The sequence below is a fragment of the Melanerpes formicivorus genome, unplaced genomic scaffold (assembly GCF_026170545.1).
Source record: "Melanerpes formicivorus ecotype bairdi unplaced genomic scaffold, bMelFor1.0.p_v2 SCAF_2, whole genome shotgun sequence".
In the NCBI taxonomy this organism is placed as follows: domain Eukaryota; kingdom Metazoa; phylum Chordata; class Aves; order Piciformes; family Picidae; genus Melanerpes; species Melanerpes formicivorus.
The window spans coordinates 26,456,319-26,473,216 of record NW_027142354.1 but is presented as its reverse complement, the minus strand read 5'-3'; the positions used below and the strand labels follow the sequence as shown (position 1 = coordinate 26,473,216).

Here is a 16,898-nt window from a genome sequence, read left to right as displayed (position 1 = left end):
TATGTTATGCAACATAAAAGCAGCTTCTAAAGTCACTGTAAGGCACAACACCTTGAAATTGGCTTCTGTTATCCCAGATAGGAGAGCGCTGCTGAATATGGATGAATTGTTTACATTGTCTAATGTCTGGCTATTGCCTTGGCCAGGATCCCTGGAAGGAATACAGATATTTAGCAGCTGGTCTGAGTCTCGCTGCAGTATCTTTTGGATATGCCAGAGCTTCTCTAGTCCAGGGTCACATGCATCAAGCTCCTGGCTGCAGTAACAAGTGTCCATTAAAAGTGTTAGTGTATCTTTTATTAAAAAAAAGAAGTTTAATAAACCCAACGTGCAGAATTTAATAGCACTGGTTGCTCAGTCTCACTCAGGCTGTGGGTCATCATCTGTGCTTGGTTTAGTGAACACTATCTGGCGTCTGAAAAGTCAGAAACTGTGGAACTCTGCAGTGGCACTTTTGAAATTGCTTTTCTGAAATGAGCAGTACTCTGCCTGCTTGATATTAATCATGAAATAGGAGCAGAAGAAGGTGATGATCTCACTACAAATATGTGCAGATACAGTTGCTTATGTTTGGAGTCCAGCTTTTCCAGCCCAAGTGATGAAGAGATACATATGTACATTAACTCATGTATTTGACTTTATTTCCATCAGTTTCAATATTTAAAGGCTTCGGGATACACATAGCAGATCCCATGGCAATGAATTTTTCCAGTTCCTGCAAGTTATTTGCCATTTATTCTGGTGTGGCTGGTGGCAGGTTTAAATATTATTCACAGCAAATTAAAGAAATGTCCCTCCCCTTCACCTATTTTCCTCATAAATTTCCATTTTTGAATATTGTTTGGCTTCAGACCTGGCTGGTTTTAAATTTTATCTGTCCAGAAGAGATGGACATGGTTTGCTTTGCTGTTTCCCCAAATGGTACAAGGTAATGCTGAGAGGTTAAATCCTTCCTTGTGGTTCTTGTGGAGCCTGAATCTGGCAGAAAGAATATCTACCCCTTGTTTTAAAGATTGCAGTCCAGCCCTTAGTCATGGAAGTATGAAAATGGAGCGCATTTGGGCTTGTTGCACCTTGGCATTTTCATGTCACAGTTGGTACCAGCTGCCTTTGGGCCCTTGCAAGATGAGGGGTGTGCTGCGGTAGGTGAACCTGTCTGCTCAGGGAAAGTTATTCTCATCTGGGTTTATGGATTGCAAATTCCCTATGAGCATGAGAACTTGCTTTGGCAAAACCTGTAACAGGAAACAGATTCTGGGAAAAACAAACACACACCCATCCAAACAAAAACCCAACCAACCCCAAAAAAAACCCACAGGTGCAACTGGTAAGAAGCCTGAGTTCTGTGCCGTTATTTCTGGTGCAGGTGCTCCTGGGGAACTTTGGCCAAGCCCTCACCTGGGGAAGTGGGAACAGCAGAAGAGGGAAGAGGTCCCTGTCGTCTCACATCACCTTTTGCCTTTTGTTTTCTTAAACTCTCCTTCTCAAAGAGGAGCTGTGGCTGGCTGTGCACCTGACTTGTGCTGTCATCTAAGGAAATAGGAGTGCAGAGACAGTTTCTGAAGTGAGCTGGGATGGCTTTGCTCTGCAGGGGTTTGATGAGATGCCATTCATTACTGCATGTGAAGTGCTCTTTCAAGTCTGGGATGAAGGCACTTTAAGAGTGCCTGTGCTTTGACTTAGTGATGGCTAGGGGGATCCTTCTCTGCAGTGTCCGTGATCAGGTACCGTTTTCTCTCTGCTCCTCTATGGGGATGAAAGGGCAGGTTGAAAACACTGCAGAATGGAATGTTAAGTTTTGCTTAATTCAGAAGGGCTACATTGCCGAATTACTAATTGTAAATTCTCTTGAGAATAATGTCGTGGGAGATGGAGTTACTGCAGGCCCTGGCCTGATTTGAATCGATAGCATTGTTTTAAATGGCAGTGCTGAGGCTGTGCATCGGTGTGAGTGTCTTGGTGTTAATCAGATCCTGGATTTTGTAATATCACAAATTAAATTCATTGTTTTATTCAATTAGCATGTTAAAGATGAGTCGTGCTGCTTCTTGCAACTCTGACCATGTAGCCTGATTACATGCAGCATTAGCTGGACCAGGGTGCTGCTGGGGGGTGGCCCTCCAACCATGGCAGTGAACTCAGAGAAATTCTCTTTTGATTTATGACAAAGCTAAATGTATTTGGTTTCGTCTCACAGCATCTTTCTAGTGCTGTTTTACAGCAGTAGTTGATAACACAGCAGTGTTTTGGCTACCGTTGATTAAGAGTCCAGGCTATGCCGTTTCAACATTTCCGTGCCCCAAGAGTACACTGAGTGCTGGGCAAGATCTTGGGAGGGGACACAGCTGAGCCAGCTGACCCAGACTAGCCAAAGGGGTATTCCATGCCATACAATGTCAGCTCAGATATGAGAATGAAGTGAAAGAAGGAAGTGGGGGGTTCATCCATGGTGTCTATCCTCCTAAGGAACCACCAAGCTTAGAAAGCCCTGCTTCCTGAGCCCGACCTTCAACCTGCTGATGGGAAGCAGAGACTAACATCTCTCTCTCTGCTTTCACTTCCGTGTGGTCTATTACTTTTGCTCAGTATTGTTACTAAATTGCTTCTATCTTATTCCTGGCTTTTGTTATATTTTTCCCCTCTCCCCTGTCCATTTAAGAAGGGGAGTGATAGAGTGGCTTTGGTGGCCATTTGGCCCCTAGGCCAGGGCCAAACCACCACACTAAACATCTTGACTGGGGTGTGGCTGGTCTCACTGCAGGACCCTCCTGCCTCTGTGTGATGTATGGAGCTACCTGTGGGTCCACGTGCCCAGCTGCACATGGCTGGTTGCATTTTGGGAAGCTCTGCAATTATGCAGGGTGTGTTCATGCTAATCCATCAGGCTTATGATACACCTGAATGTTTCCAGCATCAGAACACATTTGGAATGAGACAGTCTCCACTGTGGTTTGCTTGCTTCTTGAACTTGGATGTGATGGCTCAAAGTAGAAACCTGGTAGGTTCACCAGAAAATACATGGAATGGGAGAAAGATGCAATCGAAATTTCTTCCTGTGGAAATCACAAGTTACTGTGAGCAAATCTCACACGGCAGACACTTGACAGACCACAGCAAGAGGTCAGTGTTGAGCCACACTAGCACATACCAGGAGTATGCGCTGCAGCCACGGGGGAATGAGGCACAGCCCCAGGGAGTGCGATAGCTCTTTATTGTAGCAAAGACCCACTGTCAGCCTACTTGCATGTTCACCTGTGAGGTTTCTGCACCGTTTGTAGACTAAGGTTTGAACCAAGTCATAGTTACTTACTGACTTGGAGCTGTGAAACAGGTAAGAGGTCACCCACAGATAATGGTTGTCCAGGTTTGCCAGCAAATGTCATTTATTTGGCATGCTGATCATGGTTTTGGTGGGTACCACTGGTGGTACAGACAAACCTTGCCAGAGCAGTGAGGATGTAGAGCTGGTACTGTTCAACATCTGTGAGCTCAGACAGCTGACCATATCCTTGTGCCCACACTGCCCTGCCCTGAGGTGTCTGGGAAGTACTGCTTGTGGGTGTCAGGAGAGCAGGGGATGTGGGAGAACAGTCTGCTTTCCAGTGCTTGTGTGCAGACCATGTTGGAAGGCTTTTTAAATTCATTTTCCTCTAAAGAAAATGCCTTTGCTACTCAATGGCTGCGTGAGAATGTCAGGCTTCTGTTTTTAATGGCCTCAGAGTAAGAACCTGTAATTTATCTGGCAGTTTTTTCTCCATGTCCTTTCACCTACACATGCAGAGGACTTCCAAATATTTTCCCCACCTACTCCAGGAAAGAACGAGACAGAAAAGCAACTGGTAATATATCTGACTGTATTTCAAAGTTGTTGATTGTAAACAAACTTTGTTGAAGAAATAAAACCACACGACAAGATAACAGAGTGATACTATAAACCCATTTTGTTATTGTTGCCACACTTCACATTTTTGGAACTCAGAATTCAGCTCATGGTGTACAAAACTTGTAAAAATTTATTGCAAGCGTGCCTTTGTGTAGAACAAAACTGGCGTCATAAAAGTAGTTCCCTGTCCCATGCAGAAACACAGTTGTGTATCTCTTGCTGTGAAGAGGTCACACACCTGCATTTTCTGAGACTTGGCTGTTACAAAATTGCCCCAAGAAGTTGTTTGGTTTTTAAAAAAAAAAAGAAAGAAAAAAGGAAGGAGAGGAAACAAAAAGGCAATTTCCATGTATGCTTTACCTCTGGAATTTACACTTTCAACAGAAATCTTTTGGATTAGAAAAAATATGGAACATTGCAACAGAACTGTAGCCGCTGACGATGTGAGCAGAGCCCTGTGGGGGTCATCTTGAAAGTACTCAGCCAGCTAAGGCCCACCTGGATTTGGTACCTTCGCTGCATTTGATGGAATGTACGTTGCACATACTGAAAATAAATGGAAACCAATTGTAAAGGGACAGATTCCTTTTCCAGAATCCCCACTGTTCCTGTTTCTACTGTGGCATTTCCTCAGACTGTCACTTCTATGCTGTGCTGACATGCAGCAGTGTTTTGACTCCAAGGCTGATGACTACTGAACATGTATGGTATAAGGAAAGGCATGGAGTGAGGCCAGCAATGTAGCTAAAGCAGGGGTTATGTTGCTCAAGCAGCTGTGCAGACTGGTTGTGTTAAACAGGTTTTTCTTTTCATTCAAAGGCGGCAGGTGAGAGGGGTTCACAAGCCGGAAAGAGAAGAGTTAGAAGGGACCATCTGGATACTCTGCCTCCTCAAACCAGCTGTTCCTCTTAAACTCCTCCTTGTATCAGACTGTACTGTTTAGATTCACATATATGAGATCAGATTAATTTCTGGCATAAATCTGAGGTTTGCTATCTCTAATTTCACCTCAGACCACAAGATCAAGTCATTTCTCATTTCCAAAGTGCCAGGCAAATATATGACTTACAATCAGAAGAAGAATCTAGGTTGCAAAAGTAAGTTCAAGAGACCTACAATTTGTTTTCCATCAACTCCATTTCACAGAGGTGCAAATTGTTCATACACCTTGACACAGATTAATTGCAGAACAAGACCACAAAATTACTCTGACACCAAGTGTGTTGGGGTTCTGGACAGATGAACGTAGGGTACTGGGCTTTGCTTTTTCAGCTTCTAGACTTTTCTTTTAATATCTAGTGAAAACAGGACAAAAAGCTCAGTGTGAAGTTCAGAGCATGCTGCAAATACTTGGAAGACTGAAAGCATTTGCTAGCTGCTTTGTTTTAGAAACACAGTTGCCAGGGCTGGGAGCAAACTGTGTGGGCCTGGAATCTTCCCTAGTAAAATTTAGGAGACTAGCTTGACTGTGGTCACAGTCCAAAGAGTCCAGATCTCAAATTGCACAGGCAAATTGTACAGGCATTATGGTCTTTTCCCATTGGGTTCTTCACTCAGCTCCCCTACACACCCAGGGGTTGGATGCAGATACATCAAATGAGCTTTTCTGCAGAGTTTTCATGGATAAGATTTTTTTGTGCTACACATCATGTGGACCACCTTGACATCCAATACAAGTAATTATCACTTCTGATGAGGGATACGAAAGGGATTTACCACTTAAGGCCTTTCTGTCATACCTAACAGCTGTTCACCAGACCCTTTCCCTCCAAGGGATTTAAAAAACCCAAAACACTGAAAAAAGCCCTCCCCAGGCCCTGTCAAAGGCCCCTCTTTGACAGTGGTCTAGAGCTGATGAATGTCACAGCTGTCAGTGGGAGCAGTGGGTGTGGTGATGCTGCTACCTGTTTTGGTGCCTGAGGGGCAGCACTAATGGGACAAAGCAGGCAACACCTTCACAGTGATTGCAATTAGTACAGGCTTCAGAAACAATACCCTGTTTCAACTGAGATTTGCAAGATAGCAGAAAGCAAAGCAATACTACAAAAGTAAACTAGAAGGTCAACTCTGCCTAGTCATTTCTTCCAGACTGACCAAGAACCTGTGGGATACTTTGGGTGCATTCTAAATCCAGGGAATAAGGGAAGCAAAGGAAAATGTAGGGCAAAAAACTCCTGGGCTGGATTTCTGAAGACACAGAGCCTTCTCTCAAAAGAAGAGAAAGAGACCCTCTCTGTAACAAAGCAGAGATAGTCTCAACTGATCCTCAAGAGTGAGATGATGGTATGGGGGGGTTTCCAGTTCACAATGCTTCTGGAAGAACTCTTACAGAATGAATATATCTCAAGTAGCACTGGTGGTAGGCTTGCATTTCAGCAAATAACATGATCTGTTTGTGCAAAATACCCTAGTTAATAACAGGCCAAATACACACAGTCTGAGGCTAGAGTTCCTTGCTTTTGCGAAGGGTTGCTAACAGTCCTTTAACATTTCAATGTTCTCAATAAGAAAGTGCTATGCAAACTCCACAACAGAGATGGATGGAGGATTTCATATTCCATCTAAGACTCAGTAACTATTTTCAAGTCAGTCTTAGTAATTATTTGCCTGAATTTCTCACTGATTATGGGGCTAGAGTGGAGCTTCGTGGTCTCCAGTCGCTGCAATGTTTTATCCATTTTCCTCTTCAGTACAACCAGATTTTGACTCATACTGGCTTATACGGAGTAAGGAGCTTGTGCTGACAAAGTCCCACAGCTCTTACTTCAGAGGGGAACAATGCTTGGGAAGCTGGCATTTCTGGTTTGGAAAAGTGCTTTTCAACAAGAACCAAGTCACTGAAAATGCAGAACATGGAATGTGAACTTCACAGTTTCATCACTCCCTTACCCGTGCTGTGCCTCAGTGTCTGATTAGGGAAAGGGAAGCTCCAATCTGAGTAGCTAATGATGTCTCACGAGTGCCGAAGCTGTTAAAGCACTTTGCAATTGTTCCATGGAAAGTAATGCAGAAGCAGAAACATTTCAGTGCAGCACAATCCCCACTCACCACTAAAATCAGATCAAGGACTAGGGCACTTAGACATGTAACACTGAGAGATGGGAGGCTCTTTCACTACTCACCAGCTCAAGACAGATTCCTAAACAAATATTAGAAATAAAAAAAAACACAACCAAAACAACCTCTTCAATCAAAAAGAAAGAAAAAAGTGCAGCTGGGGGTAAGGAATGGGAGTGCTGTTTTGAGTTGCTCTCAGTCTGGAAACAGACAAATTAATTTTTCTCTAGGAACTGTCTCAGGAAAACAAAATGTTGTACCCATTAGGGACTCTAAGACTTCTATAAATTTGGATTCCTGGACAACCTTCTTAATGCAGAAGGGTTCAGGCTAGAGCACAGACATGGAAAACAGAGATGACATTTAAAAAAATTGTGCCCTAGTGCCAAGTGCACAAATGGACTGAAATAAGAAGTGGCAGAGTTTCTGCAAGCCCTTGAAGTGTTTTTCAGCTGAGACAACAGCAGCATTGGGAACCGTTTCACAGTGGCTTCTAAGCTCTAATGAGTGCTGTATTACACACCGGGAAAAGAAAGGCTTTCCAAGAACAGATCGTTGCAGACATTTCTCGAAGGAAGTTCTGTGCATAGAAGGTGGTCAGTATGTCTCACTGAGGGTCTTGGTTCTTTGAAACTGTTTGCATACCTTAAATAAGTAATTTTCAGTTTGCAGAAGTATGTGTGAATGAAAATTCAGCTCAGCAGAAGGGAAACAAGCCTTGCTGCTCCTTTCTCTACTTCAGATTCCAGGTTTTTAATCTCTTTTTTTTTTCTTATGGAAAAATCTAGAGCCGTTCCTCTGTGACCTGGTTGGCTTTTTTACTGCATTTCAGCTACTGTTATGCTTTAAGATCTCTTACTCAGATTGTCTCAAGGCTACCAACCCCCCCACAAAAACCCCAGACTTGCTATCATTTCACAGTTAACACACATGCACACACTATAGCTAGCATCCTTACACTACAGTGAGATTAAACTTCCCCCCCCACCCCCGCTCTAACTAGGGAGAAGCTTTAATGTGACAAGCAGGTGAAGAAACAAATCTGTGTAAGCCAGTTTGCAGTAAAGGAAAGGCTACAGCACCTGAGCTGCAGTTAACAAACTTTTACCTTTTAAAAATTATTTCTTCCTTAATTACTTTGTCTTCTTTGTAGTAACATAGAGAAAGTGCAAGATGCTTTTTCAACAAGAAGAAATCTTAACTTTCCCCAACCCTATCCACTCCCAGTCAACAAATAGAGAAGATGAGGTGGAAGTCATCTGTGGGTATAGACTATGCTTTGGTGACTTTTGCTTGGTGGCTTCAGGAGCCAATATTCAGGCATTTTGTACATATAAATATATAGAAATATTTTTGTTTATTTATGGAATGTTTCTGCATGGTTAGGGCACCAGTTCAAAATGATGAGGGATGGTTAAGGCTAAGAAAATGAAATTCATTGCAAAGCTATAATTTTGTCTTAATTTTTCTCCTTTACAAAGGAGACTAAAGCATCTTCCCTGTAATAGTCAGCCACTGTGTAATCCCCTGTCAACACCAATTCTAGGGAAAACTACTCAGGACCCAGTCCCTGAGGCAAAAAGCTAGAAATTCATGATTTTAGCTCAAGTAATAGACACAATTAATAGCACACATTAGTGGAAAATTAAACATTCTAAGGCCTTGGACCTACTGTCGCCTGAAAAAGAAAAGGCATTTTCTATATGGGATGGCCTAGATCCAAACCTTCAAGGACACATAATAATGTAATGAATGGCCAAGACCTCCAGATGTGTCTCAGAGGACTGCAATATAGCTGGAGAGTGCTGAGCTCACTCCTTAGAAGTGCCAAGTGGCTCCAAGGAAGTCCTGCAAACCTCTTCAGGTGTGGTGGAGGCGTGTGCACCTTGCAAATGCTCCAGCATTGCAGGGGAATGCAAGGAAGCTGTGCTCCCAGCAGCTACTGTTCATCCAAGCTGTCCCATCAGCAAAGTTGCAGCCAGATCTTTCCTTACTGCCTTGATTTTGACTCCTGCATAAATGTATAGGCTGTAATTAACTTGTAGCTGCTATTTCTGTTGCAGATTAGGCTGGCATTGTCTGAAGCAGGGAACAATAAGAACACCATTTGCCTTTAGGTACCTCTGGAATTCCCTTTAAAAAAAAAAAAAGGAACCTGTGGGCTTATATTGTTGACATTTTTTTTCATACCTCATGGCAGTTCCTCTCCCCTTCTGAATACTTACAAGACTGAGAAGAACCAGTTACTGCACACAGTCTGAAGAAGGCTGGTCTTGGTTCTCTGCAGGGTCAAGAAATTTTGAACTCATCCTTGGGCTACTACGCAGCTTGGCATTGCCAAGGACTAGAGCGGTACAAACCCTTTTTTTCCTCTTGAGGCTAGCAGACCTCAGTGCACAAGGTTTTGTCCTTTCTCCATGTTTCCTGCGTGGACACCTTGTGGGCTGATAAATGAAAAGGGATGCTTAGGAAACCCAGTGCTGTAGATGATGCAGCTGGCAGGCAGCACAGGATGTATGGGACAATCTCTAGGCTGTATTACAAGCAGAAACGCCATGGAGTTCGCCACCTCCTTACTCTCCCTGCAGCCAGGTAAGATCTGCCTCCAACTCCACTCCACAAGAAAAAAATGAAAAGACTTTGGTGCAAACAGAAAGATGTCAGTGCAAGGAGACTCTTTGGGCTAGTCACTAATTTACTAACCCCAGCTGGATTCTTCCTCAGCTATAAAGCCATGCATTTGTACATCACACAATGATGTAGTCTGGAGAGCTCTCAAATTCATGTTAGTTACCCTCTATTGTCTCTTGACAATAGACACAGAACCTGGTGAGGTTTACACTAATAAAGAAATCAATCAATCAATCAATCACTCCATTCCTCTTGAATCAACCCAAGGCATGCTTTCACACAAATTTTCAGGCTTGAGGACCTAGCACCAGCTGGTCCTCTAAGCAACATTTTTCTGCCCTGCGAGTTAATGCATTCTGTTTGTGTTCATCACTGCTGATCTTTAGAATACAGAGGTTTTTACTGATTGAGTTGTGGACTGAAATCAGTAATGTATAGAGGGCAGGGTTCACCTCAGCATCAATTGTACCATGTTTCATTCATACTTCTCTCTCTTGACATTGTTTTTGCAAATCTTTGGAGGGTTTCAGATTCCATCAGCACCAAAATGTGGATTTTCAGCCATGGGCAACCAGTTCATGCTGATGCTTGTCCTCTACAGTGTTCCTCAGAACAGGAGAACTCTTTGGGCTTGCTCTGTTCTAGTGAGGTTTAAGATATGGTCACAACTGGACTTCTTTCTTTTCATAAAACACGATGCTGTTATGCTGCTAAATGTGTAACCTGTTTAATTGCAACTACCATGGCAAGCCCTGAATTCTAGCACAATTTCTGCAGAACACCCTGCAGGGCTAATGGAAAACACACTGCTGTCAGGGACTTGGCTTTTTTTTTTTCCTGCCAACTGTGTGTCAAATGACGTTCTAAAATGGACAAAATTATCTTGACACTTACAAAAAGAAAGAAATTGTTGTTCCTAAAAACTTAACAGTCCATTAGATTTTTAAGCAACTTTTAAGATACAGCTGAAATTAAGAGAAAAGAAACAAGTCTTTTATTCTAATCTCTCACCTGTAGAGCAGCCGTGGCAGTTAAGATGTGAGGCAGTATTACTGACTGGTTGACTCACTGTTAATACTTGCAGGTTTACTCACCGTTTGTGTATAAAATGTTTCATCCTGGTTATAAAAGAAAATCAATGTAATGTATTTCTGCTTTAGATTCACTAATCTTTGCTTTACCTAATTTTACTGCATTCTAAGTGGGATCAAATTAACTGACAGTACATTAATAAGAACTAAGGGGAAAAAAAGAAAGAAAAAGTCTTAACTGGTCCTCAGTTCCTGGCTGCCTGCCTGGGAAGGTTTTGTTTGTCAGTATGCTTGCATCAGTGTTGGTGGATCTCAGTAGCTTTCTTTAGCACACTGGGAGGACAGCAGCAATGCCCTACAGGATGGCAGGCACCCCCAGCCACAGCCCATGGTGAACTCAACATTGCCTGTCCCAGAACTGAATAGCTCCAGTAAAGCTTCTGTGATGCCTACCTAGGACAGCTGAGCTATGTCAACTTCTAACAAGCTCCTAGCCCAAGAGGAACTAGCTGACCCTGTGCAACAAATAGTGTTGACAACTAATTTAAGTCTGTTTCAGGTGTATAGATTCCCACAGGGCATTCTCATATGCAATTTTGTGTTCGCTTTTCCAGTGGCACTCTCTGCAGGATGTGTTTACATCCAGCTGCTTCTAGGAACAAAGTTTTGACTTCTCTGGTGGCATCACTTGGCATTTTTGGATAAGGACAGCACTGTGGCATCACAAGTTCCTTGCTTTGCCGTTTCAGGTGTGGTATCTTCTTCTGCTTACCCTCCATTCCCTGCCTATATCACCAAGAACAATGCATCAATGGGAGGGTGAGGTGTCCTCCAAGCCCAGAAGCTCCTTTACGAGTCTTTCACCAAACTGTGCGCGGCTGTACCTCGTCACGTGGTAAGCCTCTGACATTTTGTAGAGGATGTAGGCATTGTTTATAGCGATGCTGATGGCAAACCAGAATACTTGCTGCCAGGTCTTGTTTGGTTTGTGAGAAATGAAATACCTAAAAAGCCAAGAGAGAAGGGAAAAGCACTGTTCAGTCAACGCTTGCAGCTGGGATGCAAGGCATAACCACAAAGGTTCTTCAGTCCCAAAGAGGAAGCAGGCCTGGGACTCAATCCCTACTGCAGGTATCATCTCTCTGTACAACGTATTTGACAGTCATCGACAGCTAAACTGCACAATGTTGGATATTTCTGAAGCAGCATATAAAAGAACAGACTTTCTTCCCTCCAAAGCAAAACCTCAGCAACGCTCTCTGTGTTGCTCCATGTAAGGAAGAGTACTGTTACAGGCTCTTCAAGCTTACTCATGACTAACAGCCACATGATGGGAACTGTGGGTCTGAAACCCTCCAATTTGTAACTAAAAAAAGAGCCTCAGGCACATTGTGTTATAGTTTAGGGAAGACTGCTGATGCTTGCTTCTCCTCTTGTTTATCTCTCCTGTGAGCAAAGAATGATTTCTGCTGCTGTCAACAGTAGGTGGGAGGATGGGGGGGTAAGAGCCAGCGTGTGCAGTGCCTGTGCACCTCTCTCTGAGGCAGAACTAGAAAGGACTGACATCCTTATATTTAGGTTCTGACTAATTCTAGGACTGCCAGTATATTTGCTCTTCAGTCACGAGTTTTCCCACTTTCCTACTTCCATATTTTTTTAGTAACCATTTACATGCACTACCTCATTTCTCCATCATATTGATTTCCTCATACCAGATCCTAACATCCGTCTCCAGCAACCACCACCTCCTCTTCATCTCTTCTACCGAATTCTTCCTGCCTTGCCCAGAACTGGCTTGGAAAATCCCTGCTGCCTTTTTTGTTTGTTTGTTTGACAGATGGGGTAGATGATTTTAGAGGCCTTTTGCAGATGATTTTAGAGGTCTTTTGCAGATGATTTTAGGGGTCTTTTGCAAACAAAACAATTCTGTGATTCTCTCTTAGTTTTTAGTTCTTGAACTCTTCTGTACTTCATCCCTATTCCCAAGCCAAGCTTTGACACTGCTATATTTGTTTCTGTTTCTCCCTGTGAGATTAATAACTGAGGACCTCAGCTGGAATTCAGGAGCTGAAAGATCTACATTCTGCCCTCCCAGATCATCTAGATCAGCTTTACATACACAACCAGAAATCCTTCTCTGCTGGCTCCAGGTGACACAAGTTTCACTAGGGCAGATAATCACCTAAGCACCCTCTGCTGATAGGGGTTGAGAGCTGAATTAGTCTGAGATACTTGTGGGGCTGACAGACTCTTGTGGAATTCTCTATTTAGCTTTCAATTTGATGTGACCAAGATCATCTTCCCAACACTTCTTAAAAGTTATTTACAAGATGCTAAGAACACAAGCCTCAAATTTTTTTGACTGCCGGACAGGTGTAGTGAACCAAAACAACACCAGCAATGCAGCTCTTGCCCTTGTCAGCTTCTGATGATTAGTTTTGTCAGAGATGAATTCTGTGAAAGCTGGACTGGGCCCTCAGCTGCAGCTCAACATGGATACTCAACCACTGCAGCTACAGAGAAAGAGTGAAAGAAATACACACATGCATGCACACACAGAGACACACACAGACAGACATTTTCTTACTTGCTGTACTTGTCATCGTATTTGCAGATATAGCTAAGGTGAGCAGCAAAGGCTTCAACTGCCAGTGGGCATGGGATTTCTCCACTTTTTCTCTTAATTATGACTCCTGCATCAATTAGAAACATAACAGTTTTAAATCCACATCACAGGTCTAGCAATTAGAAGATAAATTTCTAGATACAATTCATTGTAAAATAAACCTTACTGAGAAGTTTCTGCCCTAAATCTGGGAAGCTATCTGTAACAGAGATGTTAATTTGATTATTTCTTTTTCATTGCTACTACACTAAGTGAGTGGAAGGGGAAGAGGAGAGATGATTTTTCAGCTGGAAATGAAAAGGTGTTAGGCAAACACTTTTACCATATGTTCAGAAAAAAACACGTTAGCATAGTGCCACAGTAGACCCCTAAAGACAGCGTCTCTCCTCTTGCTTCACAAGCTGTGGTCACCTTTAGAGCTGTGACTTGGTATTTTATGCTTTGAGTTCTTTGAAATGAAATCCTTTGCTTATCTCCACCCATGGGGGCCAAGAGCAACAGTATCTTCACGGGGTGTTACTTGAGGAGCTAGAACTCAGATGTATGCTTAGGTTGCTCAGTGGAGCTAAGCACGTATTTCTCTGCCCGCATACGATGCTTCCTGCCCCGCCTTCTCAGACGGCTTGGGTAATTCAGATCATCATGGAAGATGATTATCCTAAGGACCAGAAAAATCTGCAGGAAGTCAACAAGTTCCCTGCAGATACCCACCAACCACTCTCTGCATAGACAAAGACTTGGTGCCTAGAGCAGATTACTCCAAGAACAGACCCTGTCCCCTCACACACCTTTGACCTGGCCTTCTCCAACACTACAGCAGTATTAATGATTCCAGTCCTCTCCCAGAAAATCCCCCTATCTCTTCTCCAATTTATTGCTCCTATTCTCTGTGGTTTTGCTATGCAGGGTAAGCTCCTTGTGGGAGAGAAGGATGAGTGAAAAAAAGATTTGCCGTATAGGAATCTGCTCCCTAAGTTCTGACTTTATGCCCTCACAGGCTTTGATGGCCAGCTCTCCAGGGTATGGACTACCTCTTACTTGATGTTTGTGGCAAACTGACTAGGGAGGATACCTACTCTCTCCCAGGCAAAACACTATTCTTCTCCAGGTCTAAAGAACAAGCTTGGTTGCATTCTTTCTTAGCATTGTTTTATAGAATCATAGAACGGTCTGGGTTGGAAGGGACCTCTGAAGGTCATCAGGGGCATCCTCAACTAGATTAGGCTGCCCAGAGTCCTGTCGAGCCTCACTTTGAGTATCTCCATGTTCAGGGCTCCAACCACCTCCCTGGGCAACCTGTGCCAGTGTTCCACTACCCTCATAGTGAAGAACTTGTTGCAAAAATCCAACCTAAATGTACTCTTCTCTGGTTTAAAGCCATTGCTCCTCATCCTGTCACTACAGGCTTTTGTAAACAGTCTCTCTCCATCCTTCTTGTAGGCCCTCTTCAGGTACTGGAAGATCACTAATAGGTCTCTCCAGAGCCTCCTTTTCTCCAGGCTGAACATCCACAGCTCCCTCAGCCTGTCCTCATAGCAGAGGTGCTCCAACCCCCTGATCACTTTTGTGACCCTGCTCTGGACCCACTCCATCAGGTCCATGTCCTTCCTATATTGAGGGCTCCAGACCTGGCTGCAGTATTCCAGGTGAGGTCTCACCAGAGTAAAGTGGCAGAATCACCTCTCTGGATCTGCTGGCAATGCAGCTTTTGATGCAGCCCAGGACGTGATTTGCCTTCTGGGCTGCAAGCTCACACTGCCTGCTCATGTCCAGCTTCTCATCCATCAGCATCCCCAAGTCCTTTTCCTCTGAGCTGCCTTCTGTCACCTCTTCCCCCAGTCTGTATTGATAGTGAGGATTGTTCCACCCCAGGTGCAGAATCCTGCACTTGCTCTTGTTGAATCTCATGAGGTTCACCTGGGCCCACCTCTCCAGCTTGTCCAGGTCCCTCTGGTGTATCAACACCACCACTCAGCTTGGTGTCATCTGCAAACTTGCTGATGGTGCACTCGATCCCACTGTCTGTTGATAGAAGTAATAGGACAGCACAGGTCCCAGTACAGACCCCTGAGGGACAGCACTTGTCATTGCTCTCCATTTGGACTTCAAGCCATAGAGCACCACCCTCTGGATGTGACCATCCAGACAATTCCTTATCCAGGGAACAGTCCACCCATCAAATCTAGATCTCTCCAACTTGATGAGCAGGATGTTGTGGGGGACAGTATCAAAGGCCTTGCAGAAGTCCAGACAGATCACATCCATAGGTCATCCCTTATCCACTGACACAGTCACTTTATTGAGGAAAGTTTTAGTACAGGTACAATTTTGGGCTTTCTCATTTCTCAAGCCTTTGAACTTTCATTGCCTTCCTTCTGCCAACTCTTTTACAATCATCTCTAAAATGCTCCTCACATTTTGATTACAGACTTAACCATTCCATTCTTTCAGCTGGAAGTCTCATTCCATCCATTATCTCCGTCTGGCCCACTGTGCTGAGGAGCTGTTTTGAAGCAAGACTTGTGACACATACTAAATATTATGTTCAGCTGAGCCATGTAGCAATTTATTTGGGGTCTTTAAAGTCTGATTTTTCAAGAGTCTAAACTGGTGCCCCCTCTGAATTGTTTAATACACTCTCCTTTCACCTCTGCCTCCCAAAGGTGGGTGTAAATGGAGCCCAAGAGGAGGGGGAAAAAAAACCTCAGTCAAATGAGTCCTGAATTACATTCATATACTTATAACTGTTCTTTTTTGATCTTTCTAATGAGTCTTGTAAAAATCTGGCCAGCATGAAATAAAAAGGGTTGATGAAAAACTAGCCTGCTGCATCAGTGCTACAAACACTGGCCCTCCCACCTGGGCAGGTCAGGAAAGAGTAAGTATGCTTCTGATAGCAGTGTTTTAAAAAATGTTTTAAAATCCCTTGCTCTTCTCTCTTCCCTTTCTTTCCCCTCCTTTCCTTTAGAATACTTAAGTTTGCTCTGCAATTTGCTCTGTATTCACAGTCCTTAAAAGAATACATTTCATTGTCACCTGTGTGGGTACCATAAACTCCCTCTCACTTCCTATTATATTTCATGCAACATTTCTCTGTTTTGCTTATATAAATAGCTTTATAGGTGCATTATTTTTATAGCCCTTCCTAGGCTTGCTTCATAGCCATAGACCACGTCTCCAGGGAAGACAACTGCCAGAGCTGTTTCCCTTCCTGGTCCTCCCCCAGCATCATCATGTTCCCATCCCTGGCAGCACTCCAGAGAACACACCGCCTGTGCTGCAGCTGCAGCCTGCTTTGCCTGTGTGCTAAAGGGGTGCTGGCTTCCGGCCTCCCTGCTGCCCCTGTGGCATCAGGCATCAGCTTTTGGGTTTGTGGAGGTTTTGGTTTGGTTGGAGTTTTGGTTTAGGTTTGGTGGAGGGGGTTGGTTGGTTATTTTGGCTGTTTGTTTTGTGGGTTGGGTTTTTTTTTGGGTGGGAGTGCTTTGTTTTGGGGTTGTGTTTTTTTCATGACACTTTTAAACTGTGGCTCATCAAGCAAAGAAATACCACCCTAAATGAAACAAGCAGAAAGACAAAGGTGTACATACGTTTGCGTCCTCAAAGCACTTTTTCTAAGCCAACCTGTGACTGGAGTGAGAATTATGTTTTTCCAAAATGGCAGCTCAGTGAT

At 43.6% G+C, this 16,898-nt stretch overlaps 1 protein-coding gene across 2 annotated transcripts in view; it reads right to left on the bottom strand.

The window, feature by feature from the left end:
• Positions 1-3,840: 3,840 nt before the first annotated feature.
• Positions 3,841-16,898, bottom strand: part of PGBD5 (piggyBac transposable element derived 5) — a 73,754-nt gene continuing 60,696 nt past the window's right edge. Inside the window, exons 6-8 of one of the 2 annotated variants that reach the window (XR_010989284.1) lie at positions 13,190-13,295; positions 9,166-11,606; positions 3,841-9,073 (exon numbers count right to left, since the gene is read on the bottom strand). Coding sequence is in view for 1 of the 2 variants with exons in the window: in XM_068154066.1 (XP_068010167.1) it covers positions 11,411-11,606; positions 13,190-13,295 (302 nt within the window). In the remaining variant the exon portion in view is untranslated. Of the gene's footprint in view, positions 11,607-13,189; positions 13,296-16,898 lie in introns of both variants that reach the window. The other variant, XM_068154066.1, reaches the window with a different exon arrangement.